The sequence below is a fragment of the Lotus japonicus genome, chromosome 2, assembly GCF_012489685.1.
Source record: "Lotus japonicus ecotype B-129 chromosome 2, LjGifu_v1.2".
NCBI classification, from domain to species: domain Eukaryota; kingdom Viridiplantae; phylum Streptophyta; class Magnoliopsida; order Fabales; family Fabaceae; genus Lotus; species Lotus japonicus.
Window position 1 is genome coordinate 85996570 of NC_080042.1, and position 19429 is coordinate 86015998.

General features: G+C 37.5%; 1 protein-coding gene across 1 annotated transcript; it reads right to left on the minus strand.

The window, feature by feature from the left end:
* Positions 1-1550: 1550 nt before the first annotated feature.
* Positions 1551-17822, minus strand: LOC130740438 (E3 SUMO-protein ligase SIZ1). Its single transcript, XM_057593040.1, has 16 exons — positions 17407-17822; positions 16684-16764; positions 16234-16276; positions 15587-15659; positions 15203-15365; positions 14882-15012; positions 12770-12838; positions 11736-11823; positions 11580-11655; positions 11304-11377; positions 11083-11190; positions 4759-4920; positions 4573-4677; positions 4403-4483; positions 3060-4311; positions 1551-2185 (listed from the first exon to the last, which is right to left on the minus strand). The coding sequence occupies exons 1-16, from the start codon at positions 17428-17430 to the stop codon at positions 2046-2048; spliced, it is 2670 nt and encodes an 889-aa protein (XP_057449023.1). The 5' UTR covers positions 17431-17822; the 3' UTR covers positions 1551-2045.
* Positions 17823-19429: the final 1607 nt, after the last annotated feature.

A 19429-nucleotide genomic window follows, 5' to 3' on the forward strand; every position in this document is an offset into this window, starting at 1 on the left:
TAATATTTTCATGCCAAATCACTCACGAAATCTCAATCTAGCAATCCACCTTAAATTTTGTCAGTGTTTTAAAGCCTCTCATTTCAATTTTATTAAGCCAATAATGACAAATGACATTTTTGTTGCAAGAATCTTCAGCTGCATTTCTAATTCAAGTATTAGCGATATAAGTATAGGTTGCGACTAGTTGTTTAATCCGAAGCGGCTAGCAAATGACTTTTTAATACAGCAAATAAGCAACGAGTTCGAATGTCTATATGCTTCAATAATAATCTGGATATAAACGAACAAACATGTATTAAAAAGTACTCAGTCCACCCGGAATTCTAGGTATAGGTATGATAATTTGAATAAAAAGTGATTTCTTTAGGGAATTTTGTTTGGATTATTTTTTGGTGTGCAATTACCAAACTGAGTATGAATATTATAACCAACATATACATGCTTGCACCAAATATTTTTTTGATTATGTCCTAGTTGATCCCGATTCAACATTAGAAGTATATTGATTTTTCTCTAATATATTAATCTAAATTAATTTATTAAATTAATGATAATATATGAATGATTAAATTAACTTTATTAAGTTAATAATAAGAGTTTTTATAACAAATAGTGATTTCACATTGTTTATTTTTTCTTGGCAAAGATCACATTGTTCATGTGTGAGTAGCAGTAAAAATAATTTTAGAAAACCAGTTTGAAAATAATCCAACAAAAAAATTGAGAACGCACTTTGAAAACAGAAAATAGTCAAACGAGCTGAAACAAAAAAAAAATTGCAACAAAAGATAAAATAATAAATAATGCAAATGGGTGGTTGAATAAAAATTCAACTCTGATAAAAATTAAAAAGTATTCACACAGGGGTAATGATGGAAAGCACACAAAGAAGCTACAACAATGGTCAGCCCACTTCATCTTTTAACCATGATGTTAGAAGTTCGATCTTCGCCATATATTTCAACCAAAATGAATGTTTTGGAAAGAGTGTAAAAGTAAGTGTAACTAGATATCACTTCTCAATTTTCCTCCTGTAACAAAAAAAAAAAAAAAAGATAGCACTTCTCAAATCATAAATGACGTTCTCAACTTCTCAAAAAAAGATAGCACTTCTCAAAAGATATTCCTTGCTGATTCATGAGTAAAATATGCCAATGATGGCCTTAACCAAATCATACCCTTCCAGCATCTAATCTTGTTACAGCAACAGTCAACCTACATTTCTTCATTAGACAGTTGGCTAGAAGTATTCATTGTCACCAATATAGTTGGCCATATCCTAACACTTAGGGCACTCTTTCAATTCAATTGTGCAGATTCAATTGTGCAGAATTACAACAATGCCTCAGCTGGAATAAAATACGGAGACAGGCAGCAAATACTGATCCTCAACGGAAGTATAATAAAAAGGTATCTATGGTGACTATATATTTACAAATAAATATTAAAATCCAGTAATAAAAATTCGGCCAACCTCGGAAAATCACTAAGGTATGAAGTATGATGCTGAAAACAAACATAAAATATCCGGGAAAAAGTAATCCGTCTGATTAAGAAAAACTATCTATAATTTCCCTAATGAATCTCAAGTCTAAACATTTACAGGTTATTTGCTCTCAGCAGAGAAAAAAATGCAGATAAAATGTTCGTAAGGGGACCTCCAAACAAAAATAAAACACAAAATAGAAAGTTTAAACGACCAGATTTAAATGACCAACTGTACAGTAAATCAGCACTATACCCTCAGCAGATCATTGAAAATTGAAGGGAATACCCTGAACTATCAGCATCTTAACTTAAATATCAAGCGTAAAGAATTGTGAATCTTTACAGCCAACATCTTTGCCAGAGAAGAGAAGGTAGGTGCAAGCATTCTGGCAGAGGGCATATTCATAGCTCTGCTCCACCAGAGATGCCTCAGAACACATGAACTGGCATTTCAAGAGGACCAAAAATGCCTCTGAACTTCCTTCAATTTCTAAATACAACATCCGGCGTTAAGATGAGTACCTAAATTTCTTGAGACACAAGGTCTGACACCTTTACTCCGAATCTGAATCAATTGATAGGTACAGGCGGGGTCTAACAGAGCGTTTTTGGCGAGGAAATGAGAAAGGGCTACCTGATCTTGGCCTACTTGCTTTGTCAGATCTAGCGTCATTCATACCAAGAAGCAAAGAAGCTGCATAAAGAGGAATAACTAATCAATGAAAAAAGCAACCACCAAATTGTGATCACAAACTCAATTCAAAGTGCAATTAACTTTGTGTAGAGGTTAGCTTCCTCAACATTGCCAAGTGATTAAAATAACCATTTATATTTTGAAACACTTCTAATAGTTGTATGAAACACTGGTACTGGCAGGAGATATGAAGCCATCCATGCAGAGTATTTTGACAAATCCACAACAAAACATTTGAAGGTTTCTATCTAATCATTTAACAGATGGGACAGCAGAGCTTAAGCAAGGAAAAATGGATATCCAGCTTCAAATCTTCTCTTCAGAGGTGCTGAAAAAAACTTGATTTGATGTGACAGTCTGTTTGAGAGGAAGATTGTATCTTCAGTACTACAGTAGTACCAAAGTTTTTCTACGCTTCAACTTAAATAATTAGATATTAACAACTTTTTTACAAAATAAACAAAAATTTGAGTTGACACATTTTTCTTCCTAAAGCCCTAGCCCCTCGGGGCACACACTAAGAGAACTCACAATTTATAAATCCATGATGTTCTGATACGTGGCGCATGTTACTTCATCAAACTATTATATAAAATTTTGTAAGCTTAAATATCACTTACTATTCTTATAAAAAGATATCTATATAAACTGCACATAAATTTCTTTATGGATGTGTACTATAAACTTTTTAGTAATCTGTTATTTATTTCACTTTTAGTAATTGAAAAGTACGGACAACTTTTCTTTCTTCATTAATTATAATTTTATTATCCTCCAGCTAACGATATGTTCCACTACCACGTAATAAAAAGGAGTTTCCAACATGACTAACTGCCACAAGAAAAATATATAGCAGGGTTAGATAGCAACAAACCAGTATCAGCCAAAGTATGTGTGTCATCATCCATGGCTGGGACTTGATGTCTAGAATTCAATCCATTTTGAATGGAAGCATTGCCTCTAGAATTCAATCCATTTTGAGCGGAAGCATTGCCATTACTGCCAGCAGCACCACCTCCAAGACTAAGAGATATCCAATCCTCAGTGCAGACACCATTGGACACATCTGCCCGATCTCTTAATTCATTCTGCACTGATGACTCAGCTGGTCTTGTGGGGAGAAAAATCTGAAGCGATGGATCATCTCCAGCAAATGCCAATGGGTTGTCAACCAAGCCACCATTTAAGTCAGCATCCGACCTACCAGCAGGGGTATCATGTAAGAGACTACTGGATCCCATAGCAGTATCAGGAGCCAATGCATAACCGTTCAGTGATGAGGTGCAGTTAACAGGACCAGGCAAATGGACCAATGCATCCGACACATCTCCATCAGAACCAAATAATTGGAATCCTGGACCAGCCTGAGATGTAGAAGGCAATGACCATAGGGAAGACATCCCAAAATCATCTTCGTTAGGAAAAAGTCCCAAGCATGAATTTCCGCCAAGATTCTGATCTTCTGCATATGAATCAACAATCCCAGGCGGTGGTATAGAGAAACCATCTGCATTATCATTTTGGTCGTTCTTATATGCAATAGCCGAAGATACTAATATATCATTATCTTCATCAGAATCACTAAGAACAATTACTTCTGCACCACCCACCTGAGCAGAAGTGCTAGGTGCAGTATATCCGTATGCTAAATCAACATTATTGAGACAGAGAGAATCCATCTCAGTCCCATTTGCAGTAGAACATTCAATATGCCCACCACCACCCTGGTTTACACTACGATCATCACCGTCCCATCCACTTCCTGTGGCACTGCTGCTCATCGGAATAACAACCTGTTCAGGATTTCCAAATACCTCTTTTAATCTATGACTAGAAGATGTGTTTGTGTCCTCAGGCTTGCTGAGTTCCCAAAGTCCATTGCGATTCTTTTTTATGCCAATTTTTAGACCAGTATGACCCTCTGAAACAGCTTCCTGTTTGACATACTTCAATGCTTCTGCTTTTTTAACATCTCCATCAGTAGAAACACAGAGGGATCCATTGGGAGAGTGCCATTGCACAAGATTCCCTAAACCAAGACGCTCACTTTCACTCTTTGACTTAACACGCCATGAACCATCAGGCTTCACCTCAATCTCTGTAACATCTTCACCACAATTTCTCATCTACACCAGCAAACCAAATTAAATAAAAACTACTGATACTTCAAATATAAGGTTAATGAATATAAATTATCTTTCGAAAAAAGTAAACTACCATCGTAGTGATGCGATTGAAATATGGATCAATGACGATATTCTCCAATGCATAGTTTTTGAGACATATAGGACATTGCCACTGCAGAAACAATTTAGTTCTTCATCAGAAATAAAAAATCACCATGGAGGGGATAAAAAAAAACATGCGTCATATGTAAAGAATCTTACTTTTCGTGACCGTTGATTCATTTCCACAAAAACTTCAAGATCAAAACCACCCATGTGTATACAAGGTTTGAATCTTCCAGCAACCTTTATTCTTGAACCACTCATCTATAAAATTCATCCAAATGTAGAAACTGATTAGTAGAACTTCGCGAATTACAAAGGTGGATCAAGTCTTTAAAACCTTACTGGACAACGAAGGTTAATGCTGAAAGTATCTGAAACCACTTCCAAATCACTGTCACTATCGTCATTATCAGCAGCATTTCCACCACCAACACAACGACAAACACGTGCAAGAGCATCTTCAAAAGGCTCACCGTCAGACTCCTTTGGAATTAAGTTAAGGATCTAGATAACAGAAACTCAACTATCAAACAACATATTTATGATAGTAGCGAAAGAGAAGCAGTTGTGTAAAATATTTAGACCAGACCAACAACTTCAAAAATGCAACACAAATGCAAAGTATTAGAGTATATAGGTGATATGAAAATATTGGTTATGCTTAGTGTGTGTGTGCCAGCTGGAATGCCAGCTGGACACAGTTGTTAATTCTGTTTTGAACAGCTGTCAATTCTGTTAGAGGAACAGCTGTCAATTCTGTTAGAGGTTGTTACCATTCAGTTAGAGTTAGCTTAGCTGTTAGTTTAGCTTGTAGAGCAAGCTTCTTCAATCCTATATAAGGATTCAATCCTCATTGTATCGGTTAACAATTCATAGTGAATATTTCATATGCAAATCTTTTTCTCTTTCTCTGGTTTTCCTATTATGGTATCAGAGCCTAAGATCCATGGCTATGGATGCTTCATCTCCTTCCTTACCTTCTTCTTCTTCTTCTACAAACACTCTCTCTCAAGCGTTTTCTCACAAATTGAGCATCAAGCTCGATGACTCCAATTTCTATTCATGGAAACAACAAGTGGAAGGGGTCATCAGATCACACAAGCTTCAGAAATTTGTGCAAGATCCACCTCTGATTCCTGAGAAGTTCTTGACTGATGCAGATAGGATCACAGAGAATGTGAATCCTGCATTCTCAGATTGGGAGCAACAAGATTCACTCCTCTTCACATGGCTTCTCTCTACTCTTTCACCTTCAATTCTTCCAAATGTGATTCAGTGTGTGCACTCCTGGCAGATTTGGGAAGAAATTCACTCATTCTTCAATGCAAAATCACGTGCTCAGTCAACACAGTTGAGGAATGAACTGAAGAACATCACAAAAGGTACAAAAACTGCTTCTGAGTTTCTGCAAAGAATCAAGACAATTGTGAATACTCTTGCTTCAATTGGAGAACCTGTCACCTTTCGTGATCATCTAGAAGCGATTTTCGATGGTCTCTCAGAAGAATACAGTGCTTTGATGACTGTTATCTACAATCAAACCACCTATTACACAATCTCTAAAGTGGAAGCCATGGTGATCTCTCATGAAGCGCGGTTTGACAGGATGCGGAAGAAGAAACTCGCAGAAACCACTCCTTCGGTGTTTCTGACGCAAGCGACAGCGCCGTCTGCGTCTTCTACAACACCGGCGCCGCCGCCACAAGCTTTGTGGACTCAGCCTGCTCCGGCGCCGCCGCCACCAGCGACGCAACCTCCAGCGACAGCTGTCGCTCCTTTCCAGCCAGTCGATGCTGCTGTTGACTCTGGTTATGGGAATCGCGATGATCAAAATCGCAATTCTGGAAACTATGGCAGAGGACGCGGGCGCGGAAGAGGACGCAATGTCCAGTGCACTTACTGCAACAAATGGGGCCATGATGCAGCTTCTTGTTGGTCGCGTCCCTCAGGAGTTAGTCCTCATGCTAATTCCAGTACCAATTCTGGTCAATCTGGGAATTTTGGTCAGAATTACCCTGCTCCTGGTGTCAATTTAGGGTTTCCTTCAATGCAATTTGGGGGTTTTCCCTCTATGGCCAATTTTGGGTTTTCTCCTTATGCTTCGTGTAATTCAGTGTTTCCTCAGTATGGTTCAGGTGCTATTCAACCTTCTGGCATGCCTCAATGGCCTCCTTGGTGTATTCCACAAATGCCTTATCCACAAGCTGCTGGAATGCAATTTGCTCGTCCTTGGACTCCTCAGGGTCAGTTCTCAGCACCTTCTGCTCCATCACCTCAATTTCCTAGGCCACCACAGCAACAAGTCTCTACTGGAATGCTTCCTCAGGCCATGTTAGCTACTGTTCCTACACAGAATTCATCACAGATAGCTTGGTGCCCTGACTCTGGAGCCACTCACCATGTGACTAACAATCCAGGCATTTTTGTGGATCATATTCCATCACCAACACAGGATCAGCTTCTGGTGGGAAATGGTCAAGGACTGCCAATCCAGTCTATAGGTTCAGCCACTCTTCCTTCTTCTTTTAATCCTACAGCTAGTTTAATTCTTAAAAAGCTTCTTCTTGTGCCTTCTATAACTAAAAATCTTGTTAGTGTTAGTCGTTTTGCTCGTGATAATAATGTTTTCTTCACTTTTCATGCCAATCATTGTTGTGTTCGTCATCAGGACACTTATGAGCTTCTTCTCACTGGTGCTGTTGGAGATGATGGTCTATACTACTTTGATGGACCACTCACCAAAGCTAGCTCACAACCTGCTGTCAATGTTTCTTCTCTGTCCTCTTTACATTCTCAGTCTTTGTCAAGGTCTTCACAGGCTTGCTTAGCTTCCAAGTCTGCAGAAAATAAAGCAACTTCTGCTATTAGTTTGCATTCTGCTTCTGTTTCTCCTGTTGTTTCTAGTATAACTCAGTGCAATAATGATGTGCATTCTGTTCCTGTTTCATCTACTGTTTCTGGTTCAGCACATTGTAATAGTGGTAGTAGCATTTCTCTTTATGATTTGTGGCATTCAAGATTAGGTCATCCTCATCATGATGTACTTAAACATACTCTTTCTTTGTGTAATGTTTCTGTTCCAAATAATAAAAGTGTGTTTTCCTTTTGCAAGGCTTGTTGTCTGAGTAAACTTCATAGACTACCTTCTTCTCCTTCTACTGCAGTTTACAATACTCCTTTTGAACTTGTCTTTGCTGATTTGTGGGGACCAGCCTCTCTGGAATCCTCTTGTGGGTTTTTATATTTTCTAACATGTGTTGATGCATGTACTAGATATACTTGGATATTTCCCTTGAAGAGAAAATCAGACACTTGTGCTACTTTTATCAATTTTCAAGCTATGGTTGAGTTGCAGTTTGGTCACAAACTTAAGAGTGTCCAAACTGATGGGGGAGGGGAATTTAAACCCTTATCCTCTCATTTTCAGAAGTTGGGAATTATTCATAGACTTACCTGCCCACATACTCACCATCAAAATGGGAGTGTAGAGAGAAAACATAGGCATATAGTTGAAACTGGTTTAGCTTTGTTGTCTCATGCCTCAATGCCTTTGCATTTCTGGGATCATGCTTTTCTTGCTGCCACTTATCTCATAAATAGAATGTCTACAACAACTTTACAAGGTGCAAGTCCTTACTTCAAATTGTATGGTCAACATCCTGATTTTAAGAGTCTAAAGGTCTTTGGGTCAGCTTGCTTTCCTTTTCTTAGACCTTATAATTCTACTAAATTGTCTTTGCATTCCAAAGAGTGTGTGTTTATAGGGTACTCAATTAATCACAAAGGATACAAGTGTTTGGATCAATCTGGTAGAATTTATATCTCTAAAGATGTTCTTTTTCATGAACATCGCTTTCCCTATCCTAGTCTTTTTCCTGATGAGACTACTTCTTCTACCTCAGCTGAGTTTTTCCCTTTACCTACTATCCCTATAGTTTCACACACTACACCACCTGCATTGGCTAGTTCTGGCTTTTCCTCACCAGGTTCAGCTGATTCACCACAACTGCAGCAGCCTCCAAGTGTTACTGTTTCAGCAGATGTTCCTTCTTCATCAGTTTCTGCAGATACTTCCCCAGCATTATCTTCTGCTCATGATCAGCCAGCTGATACTCCTGTTTCAGTGGCTGTTGCAGCTCCTCCAGTGGCTGTTAACAGTCATCCTATGCAAACTAGAGCCAAATCAGGAATTGTCAAGCCAAGGTTACAACCCACTCTGTTACTTACTCACATGGAACCAACTTCTGTCAAGCAAGCTATGAAGGATGCTAAGTGGTATAAGGCAATGCAAGAAGAGTACACAGCTCTTATGAACAATGGTACATGGACTCTTGTTCCTCTACCAACTAACAGAACAGCGGTGGGGTGTAAGTGGATTTTCAGAATCAAAGAGAATCCTGATGGCTCTATCAACAAGTACAAAGCACGGCTGGTGGCTAAAGGCTATAGTCAAGTCCAAGGGTTTGATTATTCTGAGACCTTTTCCCCAGTAGTGAAGCCTATTACAGTGAGACTTATCCTTTCACTTGCTATTTCAAGAGGCTGGCCACTACAACAGCTGGATGTCAACAATGCTTTTCTTAATGGTGTGTTGGAAGAAGAGGTGTACATGGTACAACCTCCTGGTTTTGAGCACAAGGACAAGAATCTGGTCTGCAAGTTGCAAAAGGCCCTTTATGGCCTCAAACAAGCTCCAAGAGCTTGGTTTCATAGGCTGAAAGAGGTTCTCATCAAGTTTGGTTTCCAAGCCAGCAAGTGTGATCCCTCCTTATTCACCTACTATTCCTCACAAGGCTGCATTTACATGCTTGTTTATGTGGATGATATCATCATCACTGGGGCTTCTATGACTCTCATTCAACAACTTACAACTCAACTTCATTCTATTTTTGCTCTAAAACAGCTTGGTCAACTTGACTATTTTTTGGGTGTTCAAGTCACTCATTTGACTAGTGGAAGCTTGCTGCTGAATCAAACTAAGTATATTTCAGACCTTCTCACCAAAGTCAACATGCTTGATGCTGCAGCTATTTCCACTCCTATGCAATGTGGCGTCAAACTCTCCAAACATGAAGGTTCTGTTCTAAAGGATCCTACTGAGTATAGAAGTGTAGTTGGTGCACTTCAATATGCAACCATTACTCGCCCAGAAATCTCATTTGCAGTCAACAAGGTGTGCCAATTTCTGGCACAACCTCATGAGGAGCATTGGAAAGCTGTCAAAAGGATTCTAAGATACCTAAAGGGCACTCTTACTCATGGTGTACTTCTTCAACCATGTTCCATGACCAGGCCTCTCCCTTTGATTGCCTACTGTGATGCTGATTGGGGATCTGACCCTGATGATCGCAGGTCCACATCAGGCTCATGTGTTTTTCTTGGTTCCAATCTTATTTCTTGGACAGCTAAGAAGCAGACTCTGGTTGCAAGGTCAAGCACTGAGGCAGAGTATAGGAGTCTAGCAAATACTACTGCAGAACTGTTATGGGTGCAATCTTTACTCACAGAACTGAAAATTCCCTTTACTACTCCTACAGTTTATTGTGACAACATGAGCACAGTGTTGCTGACTCACAATCCTATTTTGCACACCAGAACTAAGCATATGGAAATGGATATATTTTTTGTAAGAGAGAAGGTTCAGGACAAGAGTCTCCTTGTTCAGCATGTGCCCTCTGAACATCAAAAAGCTGACATCTTCACCAAAGCTCTCTCCCCAACAAGGTTTTTACAGCTCAAGGACAAACTGAATGTAGTTGACAAGCTTCAGCTTTTGTCACCTCCTTCAGTTTGAGGGGGTGTATTAGAGTATATAGGTGATATGAAAATATTGGTTATGCTTAGTGTGTGTGTGCCAGCTGGAATGCCAGCTGGACACAGTTGTTAATTCTGTTTTGAACAGCTGTCAATTCTGTTAGAGGAACAGCTGTCAATTCTGTTAGAGGTTGTTACCATTCAGTTAGAGTTAGCTTAGCTGTTAGTTTAGCTTGTAGAGCAAGCTTCTTCAATCCTATATAAGGATTCAATCCTCATTGTATCGGTTAACAATTCATAGTGAATATTTCATATGCAAATCTTTTTCTCTTTCTCTGGTTTTCCTATTACAAAGAGTGTTCTGAAACCGGATTGAATTTGGTCAGTTGAACTGGTGATGATCAGGCTTCCAGTCTGAGGTAACAAAAAATGCCGGATTGAGAGTTGTACCAGTCACAACACAACCAATTAAAACGAACAAACTTGGTAAAAACCCAAACAAATTGTTATTATTACATGAAGAAACATAAGTCTAAATGTTAAAAAAATATTGGGAGCCAGACAACTTAAACCCAAATAAAACAATGCAGAATAAAATATAACCACAAAAAACCAATATGTTAAACTGGAGTAGGAGCAAACTTTTTTTAGGTCCAGACACTTCAAAGTTGTGCTTTCCAAAGCGCAGGTGTCATTAAAGTTTGACAAAGAATAGAATCACAAATGCATAAGTTTTTCAAGTTTTAAGAAATCAACCAAAAGGGATTGACATCAGGGACATTATACTGAAATATACCATAGGGAGACATTTAACATAAAAAATTGTTATTACAACACCACAAAGCTGGATTTAAAGAATAAACAGTCATTTGAAATAGCTTGCTTGGAAATCAAGTTTAAAATGCAATTTACCTGTTGGACGCTGCGCCTTTTAACAATGCGAACCCCTAAACAAAAGATGCGAGCATCACATCCTGTTAAGGAAATCTTATTCACTCCGTCTTTCGTATATGGTGTGATCTGGCAAAGGAGAAATACGTCAATGAAAATAAAATTTAAATAGTAAATGAACTGATGACAGAAAACTAATATATATACACACAAATTATAACCATAAAAAACAACAAACTCACAATTGGACCATCATCACGACCATTAGCCCCAAGCAATTGTGAGCCGGGTCTGTTAATTGCACGAACAGGGACACCTATACAGTCATAGATCAATGAGAACAATTTTCCAAGCAATCACAAGAAAGGTCATTTATTACACAAATATTTGGTGGTTTATTTCAAATCTTCGAAATCAAATTGCATAACATGCAGTGAAAATTTGAACTAAACTGACAACGTGAAACATAACTCCAAAACCAATAAGGAGATTGTGACTTATAATAACAATTAACATACCATTAACCTGTAGGTCTGTATACTGTGGCCACTGCATCCTGAATGGAACCTTGTCGTTCAGAAGCATACACCAAGCCTACATATCATTTTTCAATATAAGCAAACTAAATGCATAGGATATGCATTAATCTACAAGCACTGAAAATCAAAACAAACCTCAACTTCAAATTCTGGTTTTGATACCAAGTCCTTGTCTGCTCTTGTAAGTTGAAATGTTTTCTCCACGCTCTGCACTGGGTTGGTTCTAAACAATTCAATCATGAAATTGGTTAAGCCAGTCAAGCCGAAAACCACATTGAAAATTAAGTTTGAACGATAGACGCAGATAATTGTTCCCAGGTTCACTTTTATTGTCTTGGTCATAGAATTCAGGTTAGGCCTGTAGAAGGACTTAGTTAGACATATCTCTAGTCAATGTGGGACCTTAAAAGTTAAAACACCCCGACACACCCTGGGTTAGTCATCTGAAGCATAAAGTTTGCAGGACTTGACATCTACGGGTTGCCCATTTATGGATGACCCAATACTCCAATAAATGAGTCTAGGATAGGCTCTGATAGCCTTTAGAATTTAGGTTAGGCCTAATTCTACCCCAAAAGCTAACTCATGGGGGAGGATTGTTATACCCTTTATACGGATTTATTTAGCCAATCTCTAGTCAATGTGGGACCTTAAAAATTGGGAAGAAGATAAAGTTTTCTAGCCTAGCTCCATCCATCTAATAAAGATTTATGAAAACGCATAAACATGATAAAGTAAATGGGAGGGGAAAATGTTCACTGCTAGATAGGTCATTGTCCTGAGGAAATTTCAGCTCAGAAAACTAAATTAAACCCAAAAGAAATATCATTGACAAAACATAAAATCATAATCAGCAATAACATTGCAGTCCCAGCAGATAGCATAAAATAACTATCTTCATAACATTTAAAGAAAGTAATAAAAAGCTTTGCATCAAGCATAGGGACTTGCACTCATGATCAATAATTATTAGACATTCAACCCCCTCCCCGCCATGAAAAAAGGGGCAGTAATGGCGAGCAACTTAGTTCTTACATTCAAACTAAGCAGCAAACAGCACATCAAGATTCCAAGGTATATATATTAAACAAGACATTTATTCTAATAAGAAACATACGAACCAAATTGCACCAGGACTAATTCCTCATAAGCATACATCATGTACTCACCCATCAGTTGGAATACTGCTTGTGTTCAACTTCACAGGAAACAGGGGATGTGCCACTGAAACCCAAAACCTGTAAGAGAATACCAACCAGACAATACAAATTTGAGTGGCGCAAAAATGAAAATTGCTAAAAATAAAAAATACTATATTTAAATTGTAGTCTAAAAAAAAGCTCATTCAATACGAGAAGACATAACAGATAAAATTAATCACATTGTAGAAGTGAAAGATATATATAATTCAAAAGCAACATCATGAGTCAGAATTTACCACGATCTCTACTCTAGACATTAGTAAAGACCAAGAATAAACAATGTCATCATAGATAAATAAGAGTAAACAACTTCACCAAATCTACAACTATTAGTGGCCCACTTCAAGGAATCAATATCATTATATTGATAATAAATTTACAACAGTGCAACTTGGTAACATCTTACATTACAACTACAAAGCCCATTTCACTGCACCAACGAGCAAGAGTATAGCTACGTATGACTAGCTTATAATAATAGGGTAAATTACTGAATTACCAAGATAACCAAGAGTTTTACACACTTTTTTGAATAGTACACAATAGCGCCACTATCACAGCAGAGCAGGGCGGAGCAGCCCCTGGCTGGCGGCTGCTACAGGTTGCCCCATAGCATTGTAGTTTGAACTTTGAAGTGGCACTCGCAACTGAAATTACGGGTCTCAAGTACAGGCAAAGGCCGAAAACCTGAAAGTCCCTTGAAAATTGAAATTCTCTTGATATGGCTTTTTTTAAGGGTAATCTCAGATTATCACTTCGGAATAGAAATGGAAATCACTCTTGCATATTCGAGCATCTAATTCATGGTTTTCCAACAACCTCGTTTCTTCTTTTAGTCTCTTTCATGATTCCTTCTTTTTCCTTTATTTCTTTGTTCTATTATGCATTCATTCACTCCTTCTATATTTTTCACTAGTTAGACATGAATTTTGAGTATTTTAACATTTTTGAGCATTTATATTTGTAATTTCTATCTAGCATAAATTATATAAAATGTATAAAGAATTCAGCATAACAGCCATCTAGCTATGCGCAATACTGCTATAACGTTATTGGGGTTAGCCTACGTACCACTAACAAGATTTACAACACTGGCTCTACACATGACATTTTTAATAATGACTCTTGATGGCATTCTTGATGAACACAGCCTCTTGGATTTGAGCCTACTTTCACATCTTTAAGTTTTAGGTTACACAAAGCTTTGCATGATCTCAAACAAGCAAACCAAGCTTGGTTTGAACATCTCACTTCTACTCTTCTTAATCTTGGATTCATTGTCAGCAATTCTGACCCTTCACTATTCATCTTCTCTACTTCCACTCCAGCACTTGTATTTACATCCTTAATTCCTTATCTATGGGTGATGACATCTCTTTCACGGCAATTCACCTACCTCGGTTACTCAATTCATCACTAAGCTCCATGCTATTCCCCCAAGACCAAGAAGCTGATCATCTCTTCAAAGTTTTAGTTTTGTCAACTACTTGGTTTTCTCAGCTTTGGGGCAAACTCGGTGTGCTGGATCACTATTCAGTGCTCCATCCCTCGTGGATTTTTTTTGTCTTGGGTAGGGAGGCATGAATATACCCACAGATCTAAGAATTCTAGCAGCTTCTAGAATGGTCTAGTCAGCCAAACTGAATTCGTTATCACCTGTTAGGGATGGTTACAATTAGTAACACTAATTACTCTAATCGTATATAATTAACTGAGTCTACGAATAGACTCCACCTGATGTAAATCATTCTTTTGATAGTAATATTATTACTGAACTTCAGATTCACAAATATTCTCTTTCATCAATTACTCTTTCTCTTACTTTCTGAGCACAATCTCTGAGATTCTCAAAGCATAATAAACAGAGAATATCATCTGAGAAATATAAAATCATAAGCAAATCATGTCAACCATCACAAACCCTTCAGGAGACACAATCGCTCACTAAAGCCTAAAACATAAATTCATAACATGAAAAATGAAAAAGATCAGCATTAAAATATGAATAAAAAACTTCCAAACAAATTACTGCTCACTCCATAAAGTAGCAATTAGGCAAAACAAAGGAAAAAGACATACGGATCTGCACGACTGAGTCGACATATTTCACAAAAAAATTTATCAGAGACTGGTGGGATGGCTTCCATCGGTTTCTCTGGAATAATAACACAGCTGATGTGTTGCCAGACTTGGCATCTTGAATCATCACACTGCAATAAGATGAGAACAATTAAAATTCTGAATCAAATGTAAGCAACATAAAGGAGGTCTTAATGAAAAGCATGTCTGAACACAAAAGGAAAAGGACAAGAAATCATAACTTCGCTAATTATTTATTAAATAATATGTCCGTGTACAGATGCACATCATAGAAATAAAGAGACATATTGAATGTTACACCTTGACCAAATCATCTGTTTCTAATGTTCTTCCACAGAGACAGCGAATCTTGGGTGCTGATTGATAGGAATCATCAATTTCACCTTTAACCTTGACAGTACTACTATCTGATGCACCCTGTCCCTTTGATGCTAGATCAGTGGCCCCGGATATCTGCATTTTCCTGGGTAAAAACAAAATACCAAAATGTCAATAAAAAAATAACATAGCCAAGCCAGGAGATTACAGAATATGATCAACCTAAACCAGACCTAACAGTACAGTACCAGATCATTTACATGAACTCGTGCAAGCATTTCAGGTTATTACATGAATTTGAAATAGACCAAAAGCAGGAAGAATAAAATATCATCAACAGAATTGCTTCTTGGTGGTAACACTGACCTATATGTGTCATCCACTAATTTTGCCACATGTTCTTTCCCCACAGCATTCTTCTTAGCCCACATTTTAGAAACTGGGACAAAAGCAACATATGTTTCTTAGTTCACAGGAGAAAGGGTGAAGAAACTGATTCCACAAAACAAAATCACGAAAATAAATTAGATGCACAATACTCCAAATACTTTATGATTATGCCCAAGAAGTAGTCCATCATTCCTAAAATAAATAAAATATCATATGACAACCCAGCTTTTACATAACAAGAGAAAGGTGAATAAAGGAGTTTGGAGCACAAACACAAGCCTAGGTGAAATCAAATAGCACGAATATATGATCAACAAGGAGGTATACCATTGGATTGGATGAAAAAATGCATGACTTATCCTAAGATATCCATCTGAATTTCAACCAAAGACAGTAACTACAAAAACTATAATTGCTAATATCAATGTGATATTGAAAGACATACAAAACTTTGCAGATATTGTGAAGTTAATAATTGATTCATTCCATTTCACATGTGGATGTTGTTTAATCCTCTGATGTAAAGGCATTATCACAACCCGAACAGAAGCATTATGAAAAAAAATACAGAAGTTAGAATTAGATCCAAAGGTTTAGTCGTCCGAGTATGAGTCTAATTTTACCTTGTTCATCTGAGAGTATGGATAATATGCGATCGACAAGATCCTACAGAAGATGAAACACCAGCATCATTATAACGTCACAAAATTCCAACAGAGCATATAAGTTCAGGATTAAAAAGGATATAATACACAGGCCCCACACGAAAGTCACTATAATAATGAAAATCATACCATATTATTTAAGAGTTGCAAACTCATCATTAATTGCTATACCTAAGTATGATGTCCAACGACACAAGATCCAAATAAAATAATCCAATTTGGGCGTAACATAAATAGAAAAGAAAAATATTACCGAACTAAGGAAGAAACAGTGGTTTTCAACATCAACAAGAAACAGTAATCAGGCCATAAATACAACTACAGGGGGTATCAATATGATCATTCAGCTTTTGTAGGAAAAAGCCAAAAACGTTGGCAAACGTCGGAAATAGTTTCATTATATCTCACCTGCTTCTTTCCCTGCTTTGAAAGTCCTAACTGAGTGAGCACGTCTTTGAGCTCCTTTATACGAAAATATGTCAATTTATCCTACAAGAGATGTTCAATAAATAAGTAACGTAGAATAGCATACCCAATGATTAATATATCAGTGCATAATTAAAACCAAGCACTAAAATAAAATACAAACATTAGCAGAAGTAATACAAATGAAATTCAAGTTTAAATATACACTAGCCATTTACATTGCATTTCATTTCATTTCATTTCCACTGTATAGCATCATAATCAAATAAACTTTTAAAAAAAAAAGTATCCAAACCATGGAATCACATTGTCCAGAAAGAATCCAATACCAACATGATCACTATATAGCGCGATTAAAAGGACATAAAGCCTTCTCTAAACACCTTGGTTAACAATGTTTCCGTAACAAAATCAACAAAGCACATACTAAACAGTAAAATATCCTCTAACCCAAAAGAAAAAACACGAAAATTCCTAGCTCTTCTTGCGTGCTTAATCTTAAAAACCTCATATATATCACTCATCACCATGAAAATGAAAAGCTATCGCTGCACAAACATGTTGACCAAAAAGTACAAAGCAAAATTCAAACGTGCAACGCATGCAAAACTAACGAGCTGAAAAGCGAGTCATCGGAAATGATGATGAACAAGTGTTGACCAAACTTTGAAATTAGAGCAGGAATGATGATGATAAACCCTTTACCTTGATACTCGGTCCTGAATCCATGTCCTCCAACAATTCAGCACAAACAGAATAAGCAGGCAGGTGGATAATGATAAATGATAATCAACGAGGGAAGAAGCTAGCTAGCACATGATAATCAGCGTGATCAGATCAGAAAAAGAAAAGAAATCAATCGAATTACGGAATTGGGAGTGAGGAGGAGAACCGTAATGAATTGATGGAGGGGAATTTGAGCTGGAATCAGGAATGAATCGAGAAGGTGGTGGTGATTAGGGTTAGAGGGCGGTGGAGGGTGGCGCACCGCCGATTGGGGGCGGAGGAGGAAGAAGAAGAAGAAGAAGAAGAAATGGTTGCGTGTTGGTTTTGACCGAAAAGGCCCGAAACCAGAAACCAATCTCTCACTTTCTCCACTTGCAAAGTTCGGACCTGTCCACGATTATTCAATCCGGTTTTTCTGTGGCAACACGTCCGGGTTTGGTTTCGGTGCGCTCACGTGTAAAATACACGCTGCCATTTTTTTTTATATATGTTTGTCAATGTCAATTTTAGACAAACAAAATAAATGTAAGGTGTTTTCAACCATGACGATGTCATGCTGGGAATTGGGTTTGGCCCCTATGGGGCTCCGCGCCCCATTTAAAGTGGAGAAATTACTGGAAAGCCCCCTTTTAATAGAATACGGAAATTTATCTTCCGTATTGAATATGGAACTTCATTTTCCGTATTCGATATAGAACTTCATTTTCCGTATTTTGGGTTTGTTTAGTCTTTAAGCAAAAATCTAATTAGCTTGATTAATTTAGAAAATGTTTTTAAATTGATAATTAAGATAGTGAATTTATAGATAATTTATTTAGTGAATTTATTTAGAGATTTAATTGAGAGATTTAATAATTGAGAGACTATAATTTATTTAGTGAATTTATTTAGAGATTTAATTGAGAGATTTAATAATTGAGAGACTATAATTTATTTAGTGAATGTATTTAGATATTTAATTGAGAGATCTAATAATTGAGAGACTATAAAATTAATTGATGTTAATGCTATTAAATTTGTTTGCTCTGAATATGTAGTGAGAATGAAGAACAGAAAGAGGTCTCGAGCTAATGAGGATGTGGGGGCTACTGAGGAAAATGAAGCTACTTAAATTTTTGCTTAAAGACTAAACAGACCCAAAATACGGAAAATGAAATTTCATATCGAATACGGAAAATGAAGTTCCATATTCAATACGGAAGATAAATTTCCGTATTCTGTTAAAGGGGGCTTTTCAGTAATTTCCCCACTTTAAGTGGGGCGCGGAGCCCCATAGGGGGGGCCCCAAACCCAATTCCCTGTCATGCTGTGTTTTTTTATGGGGAGGGCTAGAAGCCCAAAAAACAACCTCAAGTGAGAAGAAAAAAGGAGGTCTATGAGACTAGCTTGCAAGATGATATGCGACTTGATTAGCTTCCTTAGGGACTCAACGACATGCAATAATAACAACCTAAATTCTTCTGCAACCAAGGTTGAATATGATAAACCAAATAAGCAAAAGGGTGATATTGCTCAGAGGTCACGTTCAAGAGCTTGATAGCTACTTGCATATCGCTCTCAAGAATAACGCGATGAAGGTCACTGTCCCAAGCCAAATCCGACATGAAGAGCATTGCCTAAAGTTCATATTAGAGAACATTACTTGCTCCAAGGTTGTGAGTGAACTTAAAGAGCCAATGGTTGGATTCATGTCTATATACCCCACTGCCAAAACCTGCCAAATGCATAACGACTTTGATGAACCATCGACATTGCACTTTATCCAACCGGGAAGGGGAAAACCTCAACTGATTAGAATTTGCTTATAGATGGGAACCCAATTTGGTAACACCTTGCATAATCAAGAATAATTGCTAGTAATCTCTGCCTTAATCTACGTTGTCCGGAATACAACACTTTGTAAATGGAAGGCTTGATGGTTAAATCACTCTGAGCCTTCCACACACCTCAGAGCATGGGGCCAAACAAGAAGGAGCTAAGGCCAACCAACACATCTGACAAC